The 19,437-nt window shown below is 41.2% G+C and overlaps 1 protein-coding gene across 2 annotated transcripts in view; it reads right to left on the bottom strand.

The window, feature by feature from the left end:
• Positions 1 to 19,437, bottom strand: part of camkk1a (calcium/calmodulin-dependent protein kinase kinase 1, alpha a) — a 68,622-nt gene that overhangs the window by 34,583 nt on the left and 14,602 nt on the right. For both annotated transcript variants that reach the window (XM_080483842.1, XM_080483841.1), the window contains exon 2: positions 4,495 to 4,943. In XM_080483842.1, coding sequence (XP_080339968.1) covers positions 4,495 to 4,818 — 324 coding nt within the window. In that variant the 5' untranslated portion in view covers positions 4,819 to 4,943. The remainder of the gene's footprint in view (positions 1 to 4,494; positions 4,944 to 19,437) is intronic.

The raw sequence follows: 19,437 nt of genomic DNA, 5'->3' as shown, positions 1-19,437 counted from the left end.
TACACCTTCAAAGATATAAACGGTGTAATAAAAATGTACTGTGATCTATAAGTTGTGAAGCACGTTGTGAACCGGCGCAAAATAATGTTGAAATTGCAGTTCTTTGATTCACATTTCAGGTTTGTTAAAGTGTGTTCATTAAATGAAAACTTCGTAACGATATATTAATACTTAATTGCACTGAAACAAAGAGATTTAGAGTTGTAGTTACTAGAATTCTATTATTTACTGCTCTGACCCACTTGAAATCATTTTACACCACATACAGTGCAATTTGATCTCGACACCCCTGGTATATAGAGTTTGACAACCGGCCAGCTAAAGAGTTTCCTGAAATGAATTGACAAATAATATCCCATCTGGTGAGTGGTAATGATATAAATCTGATTTTGCAGTTTCACACAATACAATAGGTTGCATAACAAATAAATGCCATAGAATTGTTTTTAATCAAGACTGACTTGAAAAATCACATAAAAACTAAGCGTGGAGACATCATTTAGTACCATCCTCTGCTGGATGTGTATAATTTGCACCTATTCCAATGAGTGTTTTGGTACTCCTCCCTTAATCTCAACTTCTCAACACAAATCAGACGTCACTGTGTTGAAATCCGTCCACATTCTCACGGTTAGGGGGGAAATTATGTAAACACAATGTGTACAAAACAGAGTGAAAAGCAGCGGCAGATGGAATGGAAGTCGGGAGTGAGATTACGTAAGATAAACACACAACATTTCCAGGTTTGGCTTAAAGCAGCTTTTGTGTTTAATGATGTTGGAGATGAAAACCTGCAGGTGTAAGTCACTCTTATTAATTTTACATCTCTGCTCCTGCTCTCATGTTACATAAGAGCGAAATACATGAAGTTCAGCGTGTACCTGCTCTGACTGCCGAGTGAGAAACCCTAACACGACGAAGACAAGCCAAGAAAATAGAAAAAGAAAAAAAGAGAAATGTTCACTGTGTTGTAGATAGTCTTCTCAGGCTACTAAAAATGTCACTCATAAGTGATGTTTGCGCTTGGAAGAGATGTTCCTCTGTGTGTGTGTGTGTGTGTGTGTGTGTGTGTGTGTGTGTGTGTGTGTGTGTGTGTGTGTGTGTGTGTGTGTGTGTGTGTGTGTGTGTGCCGTGTCAGACTGTAGACGGAGTCGTAGCGGGGGAATACAAGCAACTCTGGTCCTTTTTATGGTTCAGTGCGAGAGCTAAGACTCCATTTTCAGATAGGAAAGGACACAATGACAGGTCTGTGAGTCGATGGCGGCAGTCTGTTAAATTCAGCTTCCATGAATTTTTAATGCACTCTCTGAATTGGGAGGGGAAAAAAAAAAAAAAAAGGCAAGAGGAAAATGTAGATTCAGGAGTCACCCACATCTACATGAAACTCCTACTAGTTTTAATAAGCGAGCACAGACAGGAGAGTGATATCGAAAAAAAGTTTCGAGACTTATTCACATTGTCAAAATGCTACATAGCTTTGTTGAGAATAGTTATCAGTTTGACATATCAAGTTGGACATTTTTGAAAAAAAAAAAAAAAACCCTGCTGGCTTCGCTTGACAGAGCAAGAAGAAAATAAAGTATATCACTGTTCTGATCAAAGTCAGATTGTGACTAAAGCCTCAAAGCATCAGTTTATAAGAGTCTTATTCTATAATCAATTTATATAATTCCTGTAGCAGTGTTGCTAATTGAGAAGAGAAGCTATTGGCTGTGCTAAGAATTGCTTTTAAAATTGTCACATAGTTTGCGTGATTGATTGCTTGCATGTAAGTGTAACCAACGAGACCAAAAAGTAAACTTTATTTACACAACATTTTCAAGAGAAAACAAAACTTTCCTCGAGTGTTTGGTGTCCCTTTACATGACAACGGTGCTCAGAGCCACACGGTTCCAAGGTGGAACTTTTTGAAAACGTTCCCATTTGTGTAAAACTTTCTGGAAACGTTCGGGCTCCGACTTTTTTCCCAACGTTTTACAAATAACACCAAGGCTGTTACAGCTTATTTTATGAGCTTATTTTAAACCTTTTAAAATATGACAAGTACCTGAAATCATATCACTTTCTTTAAATTGGGGAATTCTTTGACGAAAACAGTAAATCTACTGGAGGAAAGAGTGGACTTGTTAATCTCTCATTTTAGTGCTTTCTGCCACCATATGTTGACCTCTGATTGATCGCACACATTCCACTTGAATCATCCTGCATTCTGCAAGGGAAAATGGTTTTATTTAAGCCTGCTGGCTTGACAAAAGAGCGACACACAATAAAGATATTGTGAACGCCAAGTAAATAAAACCTTAAGGATTTGAAGTCATTTTCTTTTTTTAAAGAGGCGGCCTGATTCTCTAACCAGAACATTACATAAACATCCTATTCCTGCTCAACAATCGTGTGTGCTACGCTAACTACGCTATTGAAGGCAGTGAGGCGATGTATTTGTTTTATACGGGTATGAAAAGGACATAATGAGAGCTTTACCAAAAACTGTGGCCCTTATTCCTTCAGTACAGATACGTGAAGTGGCAGTGAGCATCTAGTTTCAGCACCAAATCCATAAATACTGTCCGCTCTGCTCCGGTGGAAACAACCCGCTGTAGTAGCCGCTACAGGAAGATCATTGGATACGGATAATTCGATAATGACGTTCCTATATTTTCAAGCATCTCCCTCCAGACCAGGTTCAGGACCAAGATCAGATGCAAACTTCAGGAATAATTAACTCAACAATCACGAAGCAAAACAAAACCAGACTCCTGACTTGTGTCACTGCAGCATTTATTCACCAAAATCTGTGTTAGTATTCATGTGTGCATCACTACTCAAAAATAAATATGCTTATTGTGCCCATGATATGTCTTCGAGCACATAAAAAAAAACCACCCCACATGGAGAGAACACTGTTAAATAAATTCATAAGGACTCTTAAAGATGCAACATTAATCCCTCAACAGTAATCAAGCAGCTCTAAAAAGCAACATGATGCAGTGGAGATAATCACTAATTAAATTAACAGTTACAAAATGCATTGAAAGGGATCCAGAGGCTTAAACTATTATTAACAATAAAACGTATGCTAAAGAAGTGGGCTGAAGCCTTGGAATAAGAGGCAGCAGGTAGTTCCACCGCTTCGACATTGTCAATTTCCTGTCCGACTTTGGAGGGAAGAACAGAGACAGAGAGAAATGAAAGGCAGCAAAGCATTTTTTTTTTTTACCCAGCATGTGTAATTCAGCACTGCCGGTCCCCAAAGCTGCATCATGCTGCACATTATTTCAACAAGTAATCGCTCACACTGAGGAAATCGGGCAGAAACGGTTCATGTGATTACCATGACAATCACTGCCACCTCGACCCCTCTCTCTCCCTCCCTCCCTCCCTCCCTCCCTCCTCTGCCGGTACACCCAGCACCGCACTGACAGGCAGAATGCAATCCAAGCCCGCCTCATCAAACAGGACCCAGCTTTTGTCAAAGCCAGAACACCCTGCTCCAACATGTCATTATGACACACATCTGCCCACCGAGCGGTTCTAATTCACTGCACATCCACCGACGGTGGACGACGACAGGTTAACAGGAGATATGACGCTCCTTAATGGAGCTGTGGAGGCGAGTCTCACTCCCCGCTATGGTACCACCTGTGCCATCCCAGCGTGAAACACTCAGGTCCACATTTCCAGATCAGAGGACTGAAAAATGAAGAACTGATTCTAAGGTCTTGTGTGATTCACACATTTTCTACAAGAATTTAAAAAAAAAAAAAAAAAAAAAACGTAATTATGCAGTAAAAGAGAGAAAAAAATTAACTAAAAAAGTAAAACAAATAAGTATAAAAGACAGAGGAAGAGAGAGACAGATCCTGGGGTGGCTTCTTTAACAAATACCGATAGACTCTGGGAAAATAAGTAAGATTAATAGACCGATTTAAACAAAGGATGGGGTTTATGAGAGATATACGCTTGCCACTTTTACCCATATCTCATTGTATTTGTTCTTTTGAAGCTGCAGTGAAAGTGAAAAATCGTTCTATTACATAAATGTCAAAGATTAAATCAGACCAGTCTTCTGTAGGCTGCTCCAAGCTTCAGCCATTCATTGTTGTTAGTGCTTTCCAAGCAGCAACACTTAGTATTTTATCCGTAACTGAAGATTCCTACAAAGAATTGATATACACTGAAGGTCACATTTGTCCCATAGATCTCTTTCTCTCTTAGGCCCCAATTACACGACTTTTCAAAATAAGAGTGCATTGTTTCGGCAACATTGTCCGTTCACACAGAAACGGCAGAAAAGCCAGTAGTTCTCGTGTTGAGCCACTAGTGGGTGTTGTTTGTTTTAGTAATGAAACGCAACAAAGGTTTTGCATTTTCACCTGAAAATGCCGTGGGCTTTCCAATGATACTGCTTTTTTAAAAAGTCAACTTTCATTCACACAATTATCGATTTGTTTTTGTTATTGAATAGAAATAAAAGAAGACGAGGGACAGTCTCACCTGGGCGTCTGATATGGACACACGCTTGCACTCCACCGTGGGCCTGCGGGCCACGCGAGGCGAGATGTGCGTGTAGCCTCCGCCGGGGCCCGACGACAAGTAAGTGCCCCTCTCCTGCAGCGACAGCTTCCTCCCGGTCAGATGAGGCCGACACTGGTGCGTCCTCTTGGCCTGCGCCCCGTCCTTCTGGGCCCCATCTCTCCGCAGGCCGTTGGCGTCCGAGTCCTTCGTCGTCATGGCAGCCATGATGTCCGTGAGACTGCTGGTCTCCACGGACAAGTTGGGGTCCAGCGCCTCACAGCCGGGATCGGTGCTCATGGCCATGGTGGCTGGGGGGGGTGGCAGCGTCGTAGGAGCAGATGGCGGCGGGGGGAGGACCGTGGAGTGGCCACCAGCATCAACGTGAGCAGGGCCAGCCTGCGGGGGCAAAACCCAGGGTCTCGCCAGAGCTGGAAAAACAGACGGGAAGAGGCTGTGAGGGGAGAAAAGCTATACATGCATCTACAGCAGGCCTGCACAAAATCACTGAACTGATAAATCATGGTTCCATTTGCATTCAGTGTCTGCAAAGACAGAATGCTAATTGCAATAAAAATCACAAAAACTGTGATGGACAGCTCAAATAATTTATTATGTTGTGGTATCACAGACATCACAAGCACAAAAATAAAGGTTTACCGTTAAGAAAACAAAAACAAATCAACAGAGTCAAAAAAAAAAACCTCCGCTTCTGAAATGCTGCTGAACAAGAAAAATAGAATTTGTGTTTATCAACTGCAAATTATTTGATAATTTGGCTTCTTTTAAAAATTATTTACTTATTTTTAGTCCTTGCTTTTACAGTATAATCTTATATCTGAATTTAAAAATTTACTTACTGCATGGGCATGTAATTTCACAAGTTTTATGTAATTTTCTTGCTAGATTTAGTGATTATATCTTATGTTTCGGCTACCCTTTTTTACGGTGTTGCAAATGATAGTTATTGCAATATAATATTGTATAACCCTGATCTACAGCAACACAGAATTACTGGCAGCATTTCTTCCTGACGATGTCAAGATTCAGTGGAGTGAAGGAAAAGGAAAGGATCAACAAAGAGAAATAAAATTACTAGACTGTGGTCGTTTGCCTTCAACAAGACAAGCTGCTCTTTAAATGAATGCCTGTCTGCACTCACGGTATATAGAGACTGCTGGGAGGGATTTTAATGGTAGGCTTTACGAATAAATTCTACTTGCAAAACTTGCTGAATAGTGAAGTCACAGTAGAAATTTTAAATGTGCTTCCAACATCAAGGCAACGTCGGAGACGGAGAGAGGCAGAGTGTCCATCCGAACAACAAGATATCGTCACTTTTACGAGTCAGAACTCTTCTTCACTTCAACCAAAAATTTGTAAATTCCAGCAAATCATTGAGGAGACATTATGTTAATGAAGCGGGGATGGATTAATGGACAACCATAAATCATAATTAAATTGGCCTCAAGCTGACAGGAAGACAGATGCATGAAAAATCCATCCTCCATCCACTCTGGCTTCACCGACTCCACTCGGGTCATCCGGAGCCGACAGGCATAAAAAACATGAGGCCAATCCACCTTCACAATGAACAGGAAGACTTTATGATTCTCATTTTGCCGCTCAGTCTCTCCTCATATTGTATGCAGAGTGGCGTTTTCCCTGCAGCAGGAGAACCTGTAGACACAATCCAGGGTACGAAAACACTGCAAACTCATCAGCATGGTGTCCATAAATAAATAATTGGAGTTTGTTATTATTCACCAGCGAGTTTCCAAAAAAGTCAGAATGCAATTGCAGAATTTAGAAAACTATTCCATACAACAAATCTCCAACTGAGTACAGACAAAAATCTATTATTATTATTATGCGGCAAATAATGGTGGATGGGAACTATTATAATGAGGTGGAATTTTAAAAGTAAAACATTTTAAACCATCATCACTAACTGCATTCACAGGCTCACTAGATTTTTTTGTTGGTCAATCTAAGTTAATTCCAATTGAGAGATCAGATTAACTTGTTTACATGAACATGGACTGATGTAATCTGATTGACGGGGTTTGTATGTACCAAGGACCTCATTCTATTCAATGAGTGGATCAATCCCATAATGCTTTGCACCGTTGTTGGCCGCTTTACTCAAAACCATTATCAAATTTAGCAAAACTAGTTAGTTTGTTCTGTTACATTTGAAACCACTGCAAGGAAATGTATTTCCTTTCTTTAGAATGTGACTGGAAAGAGATTGTAGAATGTTTATGAGCAATGCTGCTTCCTGCTTTGACCATTTAAGCTTTGCGATAAAGTTTTTCCATCAGACAGAGACAATCTAATCAGATACAAGTGTTTACATGATGCGATTTTAATCTCGTTTTAATCCGACTACTTCTACAAACACAGCCATTGCTGCACACTCCGTTATAAATACATGCACTCACATATATACAGTCTTACTCCAAGGAGCACTCTTAAATATTGGCTAGATCTGCGTCACTGAACGTTTCTGGTGCAGCTGCGGGTTTATTTCAGTAAAACCGATCAAAACACTCGGGGAGACTGAAGGCTGGAATTTAATCAAGTTGTCAGCTAAAAGAGGGCACGTCATCTTGTTTTGCGTGTGTGGGTGGTCTGGTGGGTCAGGTTACCTACAGTAGACATGTGCTCATAAATCAAAATAAAGGCCCTCGTGATAAAACCCAACCTTTTGGCTTCAAAGGTAATTATGTTGAGTTGCCTGTAACCCCCCCCCCCCCCCCCCCACCCATCCTATCGACTGACACAAAGAAAGACTGAAGGCATTGTGTGCATACAATGTACGCCCAAGTGTGTATACTCGAATATTTAGTGGGATTTGTTTATTGTATTCCTCCTTTCATCTCTAATGAAAATCAAGTCAGTGGCTTATTGCCACTGACGGGGAATATCAAAGCGCTCAACTCCATCTGGTTCAGGGTTTGTTGTGCATGTGGAAGAACACAGAGATGCAAACCAGTCTGGCACAGACATCTGGGGGGGGGGGTAAATACCTAATAAATCCCTCAAAAGGTTTTCAACCTGTTTGTAACAGCAGGAATGAAGGGGGCCTCAGAAAGACCGTCTGAAGAGACACAACGGAGCCAAATGCAGAGTCACTGTGAGGAACTCGGTAAATGGGCCGTGTTATTCTATTCCTGAAGTGTGTCAGGGAAGGTCGAGTTTCAGATTCGAAAATAACACAGTGCTCCACTTTGTCCAGGTGTGTCACACTCATCCGTGCAGCCACGGCTCAATAACGGCCGCTAAATGCCAAACTCATAAAGTTGTGCTCACCGCGTGCCTCTTGGAATGGAAATCTCAGTCCGTCATGGAGTCGGTCCAGGAGACCAGTCCGCACCGTCACTTACGAAACGACAGAGGCGCTCAATCTAATGTCATTGTCTTCGTAAGCTGTATTCAATTTGTTTTCTGGTAGATAAAAATGATCTGATACTGATGCCAGACGAGCCACTTCAGTGTAGAGAATGATCACGGGGGAGGGAAGATGTCTATCATTAACCTGTTGTCTCAGACTAAAGAGTGATAAAACTAGTCCAGTCTTCTCAAATAATTCCAGGAAATGTTTTCTTTATATCCATGTATGTCAAAACTGTGCTTTGATTAGATTTGAATAATGATAACAGCACACAATACATTGCAAATGTATCCCTGTTTTAATATAAACACACTCAATATATAAAAAGACTCACTGAACTGCAGAAGTCAGGAGAAGAAGAATCAAAAGGAAATAATGATAACGATTGGAAATTGCAGACACACATGTAATGGAAAAAACAACCTAGCGTTTGTATTCATTGCAAATCATTCCTTTATCACAATACTTGACATAACCATCACATATAACAAGTTCATTTAACATTGTGCAGCCCAAATAGAAAAGATATGAGCTGTAAAAAGGCCACAGGGATACAGAACTGGACTAAACTTCCTAAAGGAGCAGTGTGCAAAGAGCTCTGTCAAATGAAATAAAAAGGCTCCATAAATTAATAGATTACACAAGAGTCAAAAGTAGTTAAATTGCAAAGGTACAGCTAATCTTCTGCTCATGCCAATATAAAGTCATTATAGTGTCGAGTCATACTGTGTATTGACTATTATGTGTCAGAGCTGTTACACATGGAGAACATGCACACACACACACACACTATAATTTACCCACCTCCATTTGCATATTTCAAGCGACTTTTATTCAAACTACATAGATTGCGCTGGCAGAAAAAACCTTTTTACCGTCAGCGGCGAGGGGGAGAAGCATTGTTTGACTCCTGACTCATTTGAGAAAAACAAAAAGGAACCGTCATATTTTACTAATTCTGATCCCAGCCGGTGATTATGCGTGTCCTGAAACGGGTCGTCTCCAGTGCTGCACCGCTGCCTGTGTGAGCAATATCCTGGCACAAGCGGGAGGCGGAGGAGAAAAGGGCGGTCTGGTTATTAATTTTAGCTGCACTGCGACTTTTATTTGTTTACAGGGGCCGGTAACCACGGTGTTTCCAGCACGCAGGGCCATTTCTCTTTATCGGGTCGGATGCTTCCGTTCGTCTTTGGCCCGTTTTTCCTCTTTGTCAGATGGATGTTTAAGATGAAACGAAGCAGCTGTCACATTCTGTGACTGTCACACTGAAAAGCTGAGGGGAGGTCAACACAAAAGCTCTGTCATTTCTTGTTTTCTAGTTTTTTTGTTTTTACTGTAACTCATGGAGTGCAGAGTAATGCCTGTCAGCCTCAATATGAGGCCCTTTCATTTGAACGTATAACTTGCAGTTGGTGAATCAATTTCCCTCTGACTTGTGAAATGAAAACCACAGTGCTTCATGCCCCAGCTACGTGCTTAAGACTTCAAAGAATATTATAATTAAAAGAGTGATGCAAGATGAATAAAGAGGCAGAAGAGCACTACAGAGGACTGTCGACATAAACCACAAAAGGATGCAAATAACCACAAAACACACAGCTATTGCAAAGAAATACCAAATGTGTAAAGGTAGAAAAGTGCTACAGAGATAAGACTAGAATAAAATGACCAAAAAGAGACAGAAATCTACCAATATAGAGGCAAAACTAATTTGGTAAATGACAAAAACTATATAGTTTATTATATCAATCATATCTATTGTCATGTAAATGTTTTTTTTAATCGCTACTTCCTCCTTTTTCTGTCTCTTGATAAATTTCTTTGTTTATCATGTTTGTTATTGTGAAGCATCTAAAAAGCCCACATGGGCTGAGCACCATGAGGGTGACAGTAAAATAAATCAAACCAGGGCCCCCGAGTGCTAAAAGATGAGCAACATTCCCACGAGATGCTAAATGACCACGGAGGCAGAAAAAAACACAACAAAGATTTTTTTTTTTTTTTTTTTTTTTTTTTTTTTTTTTAAATGAAGGCACTTAGTGGGATACGGTTTGTCTCTGTGGTTTGAATCTGTGGTCTTGCGTTATACAGTGAGAGCGGTTCCTGGACAGGATTTAAGCGCTCCATGGTGCAAGGATATACAATCATCTTGTATTGAGATAGTATAATGATTAAATACCAACACTTACAGATGTCGTTAATGTATCTGTGCTTTGAGAATCGCCCTCCTAAATGACAGTGCTCTTTCTCTTGCCCCTCGTTTACACACACTTCTACTGCGTTTCACCAGAAATACTACTTTCTGAAAACGATCTGACTCCATGTACACAGGGAAAATGCAACTTTTTGAAAACGCTCTGAGCCAGTGTCCATGGAAACTGTGAAAAAGTACATTTTTCTAAAAACATTGCTACTGCGCATGCACACCACCGCGGTAGTGAATAGTTCTTCTGAACATGTGTGAGTAGATCAACAACAGTAGTGGCCTCCAGAGTGTCATGACTCCTGGCATGCCAACGACATCGTTTTCAGTATCAATGCCGTTTCGAACATTGTTTTCAAAACGCTGCCATGTAAACGGGAAAGTCTTCAGAAACGAAAACGCGAGAACGACACAGTTTCACTTGAAACGTTGGCTTGTAAACTGAGCCCACGTCCATTTTCTTCATCTTCCTCCACAACAAAGCTTGTTTCCTGCACTTACCACGACCAATCTTGGTCCACAGGAAGTAGGATAACGTTGATAAAACTCACTGTTATGCCCAAAATAAAATCCATGTGCTAAAAAGAGAGTCTAGACAAGCTTTTACAATGCAAAAACAATTGAGACGGTAAACTATCAAAGACCAAAAAAACCATCTAAGATACAAAAGGACAAAAACATGCTCAATGATCACCAAGTTACACTGAAACAGGCTTACAAATACATGTAGGGTTTGTTTGAAGCAAACAGAAGTACATGTTTTAGGTAAATACTCTGGAACTACATCTGACTGACACCAGATATGGATAAAATGTCTGTTTGCCTTCTTGAAAACCTGTTCAGTGCCTTTCCTCGTCGTTCTCACTTGCTGCTTTTAAATAAACAGCCAACGCGTTCGTCTGAACTTCAGCAAGTCAAACACAGTGTGCACAGTAGGGACGGACATGTGTTCTGTGTCTGGAAACCGAGATGTACGTACAGACAACAGGAAATAAAGTGCTCTTAATGGACGCAATTATAGAGGTTGGTGCTGTTCTGGAAGAACAAAGTGCGCTGCTGCAGAGACTAATTTCAATATTTAAAGCTTCGGCAACCGAACATGATCTTTGTCTAATTAGGTAAACAAACCGAGATAAAAGAAATTGGGCAGATTAATCCAGTAAGAACCTTGAGAGCCACATTGGAATATGAAGTGTTTTCCCTGCCTTCTTTCAAACTCCATTTCGAGGGCGAGAAGCTTCAACAGAGCCAATTACAGTGAGAGGGGAGAGTGGGCTGTAGAGGGCGAACAAATGAATCTATTTGGCTTCCATTAGGAAACCTCTTTCACCCATAACCTGCCTTCAATTCCAGCCCCTCCAACGGGGACATCCAAGGTCCAAAATCTAAAATGATTACTTCATTCACCGGCAAGGAATTACACAGCAAATCTAAAATGACCGAGGTTGTTCATATAGACGCTGCCCTGCATATTTTCCCAATACGTATTCCGGGGGACTCTGACAGAGTGCAAAGAGGAGGCGACGGCACATGTTCCAACAAAGGGCTCGGCTAATACGAGCGCCTCACCTGGCAGACCCACTGCGATTTGTGTTCAATGGAAAATACAGTCTTTATCCGCGTAACTGCAGCATACGAGCCGGGGCGGAGATTAGAGGGCACGGCGGTTCGTCGACAGCATATGTTTGCTCCTCTGGAAGCTCAGCGGCGATGCATTTATTTTTCACTCTCCACCGCAGCCGAGTATTTGTGAAGAGAGCTGCACTGTGTGGCTCAACATGACAGCCTCAAATGCAATCAGCTCTGATTGTTCGCTGATTACCAAGATGTGACTGGAAGACAATCTGCAATGCAATGACCTGAATACATTTTTATTTTTTTAACCCCCCATTTGAATAACCAAAAGAAAGTGTTATTTTATCCGTTTTTTGTTGTGTTTTTTTCTTGGGTGGTCTGTGTTGCCAGACTGCACCCTCATATGGTCTCAACAATGCAGAAGCTCCTCATGTGGAACAAAGCACATATTGACAGACAACATACTGTGGCCACATGCTGACAATGTTTCCCCAGAATGAACAATAGATGGGATCAAACAAGACTCTGTGTTTAAAGATAACAGAGATCGAGTGTTTTATAGGGAGGCGGGGAAAAACTGATCTGCTGATTACTGTTAAACGCTATTGGAGATCAGAGAGGATGAAACTCTTCAATCAAATATTAAGTGATAAGATCAAATTGTGTGGAGGCTCTGGTTGAACAACATTTTCCAAACGAGAACCACAAAACTGAAGCAATGTGACCATGTTTCATGAGGCTCCGATGATTCATAGACGGTGAATCACGAGTGGGAAAAATACCGTAAATATGTTAAAGCTTGGTTAGGTATGGAAACACAATATTACTGAGAAAGTTGTTAAAGACTTTAGCTCAAAAATATTCCTAAGGTCTGGGTAAAAATGGAAAAAGGCTCACAAACCTGAGAGAAACTGCGTCTAAAAATTGTTGAACAATTTCAGAAAAATGTACCTTCCTGTAAAATTGCGATCCAGCGATCAGATGAATTGGACATTTTAGGTTTTGGAACAATGGAATAAAGACGAGAGACATCATCCAGCATGTGTCATTTGGTAAACTGAACTGAGCAAACATAAGCTATGGAATAATATTGTGTTGAATTATTTTTCATAAATTTTAATTTCTCCAGTTTTTCAAGGATTTTTTTCAACCAAAATTGTTCCAGTTCACAACTTGTGAAATAATCCAAATGTTTGGTTTGATTTGAAATGTTTGGTTTGGAGGAAATACGTGACTTTTCGAGTCCAAACAACAGCAGCCACTAGTGGCCAAACATGAAAACAACATATCAGTGTCTCTGCCATTTTTATGTAAACTGACAGAGTTTTCAAAATGTTGCTGTGTAAACGCCAAACTTTTCTGAAACAAAAATTAGAAAATAATAAGTTTTCACTTGAAATGTTGCAGTGTAAATGGCTTCTTAGACCATCTGGATGCACAGGATTCTGTTACCGTTTTATAATAATAGAACCAACAACTCGGCTTCTTGATTCAATCGGCTGACATTTACTACGTCAAATCTCAGAGCAGAAAGGACATCCTGCGTCCATCTTGTACCTCGCAGACGAGTCTCGACTCAGACATTTCCAGTCCCACTCAGTCGTTGGGTTTGTGTGTATGCCGCAGTCTGAGACGCTGCAGGGCGCCCTTTAATATCTCATTCTAATCAAAACTTAACGGCAGCACTAGAAGGACCACCAGGGTCGACTTTTAACGCCCACACTGCGCTGACACGGGCGGGCGTACACCGCTTTATCCCCACTGCTCCCATCGTTAAGAAACCTTTTCAAGCTGATCGGAGAAGAAATGTCAGGAATGACTGGGTGTCTAATTAAAGGCCACAGTAATCAAATCAGCTTCATTTGTGCAATGAAATCTACTAAGTAGACAATTTGAGGGCATTAGCGTAGCAGTTGACCGCCAGTCCAGAAGAAGCTTTTGGTGTAAACATCGAGAGACCTGCTGGGAGACAATATTTTGATCTAAAGCTTGTTGCAGAATAACAAGGACTCACAGCTCTTTCTATTCTATTGGTAATGCTGGCCAGACGTAAACTTCACATGTCCAATAAAGTCATAAAAACATGTTTTTATTGTAATAAGATTCCTGCCTTGTTAAAGATGATGAAAAATGCCTCTCAAAGCAGGTTTTTACAGACTATAGAAACCATCCTTCCGGGCTTTTAGCCGATATTCAATATAAAGCCACTTTCAACTCGGACCAATTCATATAATGCTTCCATATATCAGATAGGAGATCTGATACTAAAGAGATTTCTACAATCTGATGGACCTCAGGTGGCCAGGCCTGCTCCTGCCACGCTTCATCTTGCTCAAAACAGCATCACATTAGAACTGCTTAAGAAAAAAGAAAAATGCAGGAATAACAACTGGCTGTACGCACACATTCACCCCACCAGCCCCCCTCAAACAGGCACAAACCACACACAGAAGATTTGGTTTTTCAGGATAGGATTAAGAGAGACATTTCATCCCATGTACGAACACGTGCACAGTGGAATTAGTTCCTCCTAATGCTTCTCCCGTTTTGGTAACAAACAGTTGGCAGCGATTATGCCTCATCATCGTTGACTGAGTGAGTCTCGTTTATTTGTGCAGCACATCTTCAGGGCCTTCTGAGAAAATCTGCAACAAGTCATCAACCACCATCGAGGGAATCTGTGAACGCTTTTCCGTACAGTTCATGTTAAATGACACTGCAAGTTCCCGGGAGCAATTACAGGAGCAAAATGGCAATGGAGTGCCGACATTCGTCATGTGCTTGCATATAAATGTCACAACAGTCAGTTATACTTATCACACCTGTCGTAACGCTAAGCAAACCCCAAGGGACTGGTCTGATCCGCTCTCAAGTAGACATTTTGAAACCCATGACTATAATAAACCCTGATCAGTCATAACATTATGTTTAATATATTTTGATATAGGAAGCCACAGGAACTTCTGCAGTAGTCTGATCTACAGCGCCTCATCTATTGGATCGGCTACACGGACCAAACCACTACTTCCAATGTGTATCTATAACTCTTAGCCTGGTCACGACCTTATCACTGAATCACTCATTTCCTTCTTTAGATCATTTTGAATCAATACTAACCACAGCTTCACCATCCTAGTGAAAGAATAAGCCACGTGGCCCGTAGATACTGCCGAGTCGTGCACCAAAGGGGGACGTGAAAGAGTGTTTAACCGATGCAGACTCAAAAATAAGTAGGTATATACCGCACTGGTCGCAAACTAAAAATTGTTCACCAGCCTATTTTCAGTGTGCGTCTCAGGCCTTTGACCGACCCAAAGAAAATGTTAACATGAAAATCAGTGTGGCATCATCACACACCTGAACAGCAGGTGGATAGTAAGTTTAGTATGCAAGTTTTTTTCCAAATTCTAATGGAACGTCGCAAAATATTGGCATGATGCTGAACATGAGATACGAATTTCATTATGATGGGGACAAAAGACGACAAAGACATCATCGTAATACAGCAAGACATGGGACATGAAAGGATGACGCCACAACATCTAATTAGAAATCAATTTCATTTGATATTTGCACTTGAAAACACGGTTGAGTCTGTTAAATAAAATGCATCTAGTTGAGCTAAAAAGGAACCATTTCTCTCTCCATATCCTCATTTGCTAGTCATTCTGTCAATAATTTATTTTTGAGAGTGCGTGTATTGGAATACTGTATTATTCGATTCAGCCAAGACAGCTGAAACTGCACCCTATTATAATTGTGTATTGAGTGGTGACCACTGACGTAACCTTCATCACTGAGCACATATTGTTCACTTGCTGCCTGATACATCCTAACCACCAACAAGTGTCAAAGCAAAGAGATAATAATGAGCGTTAATCCTTTCACTTGTCAGTAGCCACAACTGATCAGTTTATAATGAGGAACTGACTTAACCTTTAAGACTGGAAAGACTAAACTGACAAGTGTTAACAAGTGTGATACTAATACTCAACAGTTCAAAAGCAGAACATTTGTCATGAATGTTTGATGCATGAAAACGGTAAACATGGGGACGATATTGTGATTCTGGGATTTGCTTCAACACAGGGGAAAAACAAATATCTCTAAAAGCCTGCTACATGATGTTATGGCGAACTTTGATGGTCAGACAACTTAAGAGATTTTCTGGATCCAAGAAAGATCATGTGTAATTTGAACTGCATGTCAATGGAGCAACAAACACCGTGTTTGTTGCTCCATTGATTATATCGAAAGACTGAATTATGTTGATCCCAAATCTGAAATTAGGCTTTAAAACAGTTTGTCTGAAGGCGCCGTACACAGAGAGTCTGGTTTATTTGTGTCCTTATTAGTTTTATGAGTGGATAGGATTTCTGTCCACACAACGCAGATGTTTTCCAACAGTGAACTGGCAGTGAGAGTGGATAAATCTAAAAATGCTCGCTCAGCATTTTGTTGAAATGCTGAGGTAGAAGCTTTATCTCCCCCTCAACTTGAATGGGGTAGCGCTGCCAAACTACACGGTACTCTTCTGGCCTCGGTTCTGATGGACATCAATAGCACCTCGCTGAACCGGCCACTGTGCCATCAAGTTTCAAACAGGCCACTATCATACCAGTGCCAAAAAGTCCTATAATGAGTCCTATAATGATGAGGTGCCTCGAAAGGCTGACAAAGCACCTCCCTTTCACATTCGACCAGTTCCAGTTTCCTTACTGTCCAAACTCCTCGACAGACCATGCAATTTCATCTCAACTCCACCTGAGCCCTAATCAACCTGGAGAAGAACACTCATCCATCCATCTTCTATCCAGCTTATCTCGCTGTAAGAGCGCTCAAAACTTGGTTCATGTGTGCACCTGTGGTGTGTATTCTCTCTCAAACAGCTATCTCTGAGGCAGTGTTACAGCTCTAATCCAGGCCTGGTATGAGTAATAAAATGTATACAGGGATTTCATGTGGGAGACATAGCTCCTGCTGAGTTATTGTGTATGGAAAACTTTTTATTATAAGTACATGTTTTTCATCTCCATTCAAGGTCATTCTCATTCAATATTGGGATTCTTTAATTTTCCGTTTTGATTTGAGTGACACAGCCCCACTATCTAAGGTGTTTAGACTCCATGTTTATAGGTTTTCAGTTTCATTATCTGCAAGTAATTATTGTAAATTGCCACCCCTAACAATGTTGTGATTTTAAAGTAGATGAGCCATCCTTCATGTCTGCACCGAAAATATAAGACACCCCCAAGCTGACAGACCAGAAGCTTTTGGTCAATCCACAGAACCATTACCAGAAAAGTATTTTTAATATAAAGACAAATATATCCACTGCTCTCTCTGCAGAGGAAGACACTTTCCAATGTTCACCTGTCACAGACTAATCTCTGCAACTCTTTATTTCAATCCACGGGATTATCAGGCAACTGTGTCGCACCCAACTATCTCTTTCCTTAAACCTATTAATTATTCATTGTGCAGCCAATCAATGTGATGTGATGGAGAAAGCTGGCAGCTCTGCTCTCAAGGTTGGACCCTGGACACGGGGTCCACCAGCAGCAATCAATCAAATACAACCCGGAACAATCCCAAACAAAGCCAGGGCCACCCTCTCAGAGGTTGACTGCCTCGGGCAATAATAAGCTCAGGATTACACAGGATGTAAGAGTGCAAACTGGCAACTTGGATGAGCCAATTATTTCTCCCCTACTCACAATGACAATGAGCCTGCAGCTTCCAGGAATCCGAGAAATGTTGCCTGACAAGGGTTCCTCTAACAAGGACAAAACCATGGAGAAACCCACCCATACGCATACACACCTTTACACCAATGCAAACCAATTGCGCACTCCTGTTACTGGGGACTCACTATAATTTCACAAGGGGCGGGACATGATTGCGGCTCCACCCTCTGTCCTAATGACACAGCTCAGTCTGACCGTGGCTGGACCTGCTGCATCATCTATTTTTAGAGGGAGTCGGCGCTCTCAGGGAGTCTGTAGGGGATTGCAAAAGTCAATAAAGAAGAGAAGCTCAATGCAACCAATCTTTCGTTGACCCTCAGACTTCCCTCTTCAGAGCTCTTGCTATCATGACGCTGTAAATCTGTGATGAGCGCCTGCAGAGGATTAATCTGCTGCTGCGGAAAATGAGAAGCCATCTATCTTTTCCCTCTGGAGCGATACTCTAAATCCCTCAGGGAGGCAGAATATCCCAGTGATCTCTATCCCCCTCGGCTCTTACAAACCTGTGGTCAGGTGGCGGGCCGGCTGCCAGGGTCCCTCTTCGTGTACCGAGGCTGCAGCTTACCGTCTTCTGACTTATTCACTATGGAGCATGCTGGGAACTGCTCCAGCCTTCACTATTTATATTGGACTTAATAAAACACTGCATGAGCCTGAGCCGGACTGAAGCTCACAGGTCTATGCAAATTTCAGGGAGGCAAGCTCACACCTATAGGCAACTGTTAGCCAGCAAAACAAACGTAGACACAAAACCTCTGAATGCAGTGTTGTGTCTGGTATTATTCATTAACAGCTTAGGTTTCTTTTATGAACGGCTTCAGTCAGACATATCTTGTGCCCTGTCTTGGAGTTTTTCTTTTACCTGTCCTGGAGTTCCATATTTATTCAATAGTTTTTCTACACCGTATAATTTGTATTGCCTGAGCTTTCCTCAGACAATTGGTACTCTTTCTGGCTATCTTAAATATGAAAAGAGCAACATCGAGTCACAGGAGGTACGGTACCGAAGTACAAGAGAGAAAGTGTGCTCAGTTCATTAGACTATGTTCATTTTGCAAAGTATATAAACATTATTCAGATATCCTGTTCTTTCTAAACTGAAGCCATATTTACACAACAAAGATTTCAAGTGAAAACGCAAAACTTCCATTGTGTTTTGGATGTTTACACGACAACAGTGCTCGGGCTTTATCTCCGTGGAAACACTGGCAGCTTGAGAGGTAGTTTAATAGTCGAGAGTCACCGTAATAGTAATCCAACTTGGTCGTCTGTCCATACCAATGTCCGTAAAAATCCATAAATTAGCTGTGTCATTGTTTAAGCCAGAGGGTTCAAAGCGTGTGACAAAAGCAGCGGCTTATAGTCCGGAAATTATGGTACTGTTGTGTAAACGGGGCTTTATACAAATCTACCCAGGGCCTAAACCTATCAATGACATTTTCTTTAATATCATAGGTGCATACTGTACCTGAATGAACTCAAACATGTGCCTCATGTTAACCAATTTAAGCCTGAATTCAAATGAGAGAACCAAGAGCTGAATACATCAAGGATGGGTCCAATCGTCACCCCTGGACCACACGGCCCAGGATGAGGGGTGGTGGTCCTGACAGCTTCATTTAGAGGTAATGTGGGGGGCTCCAATACAAAAAGGCTGTCTCAGGACAGGAATATAATGTGTTGCTTACACGGTTACAAATGCCAACTAAACCATCTGACAGTCAGACGAGTCATTCTGAAAAAGAAAGATTCTCTTCACCGAATCCATGTTCAACAATGAATATGCTCAAGCAGACTCTGAATACATATTTATTTTTCCTTTTTGCTGAACGCTTGCACCTTTATATGCTTGTGTCAAATCAGATACGTAAATTGACACCACTGCATTACATAGAAACACCTCACACCTTTGTTTATTTAGTTGAAAGGGCTTGACATTCAGGTACGATGATCCCCTGTGGCTCACTAAGTGAACTCAGATGTTCGCCTCAAACACCCACAGA

The sequence above is a fragment of the Lipophrys pholis genome (assembly GCF_963383615.2).
Source record: "Lipophrys pholis genome assembly, chromosome: 16".
NCBI classification, from domain to species: domain Eukaryota; kingdom Metazoa; phylum Chordata; class Actinopteri; order Blenniiformes; family Blenniidae; genus Lipophrys; species Lipophrys pholis.
Note: the sequence above shows the minus strand (reverse complement) of the source record. Positions and strands in the feature narration are given on the sequence as shown.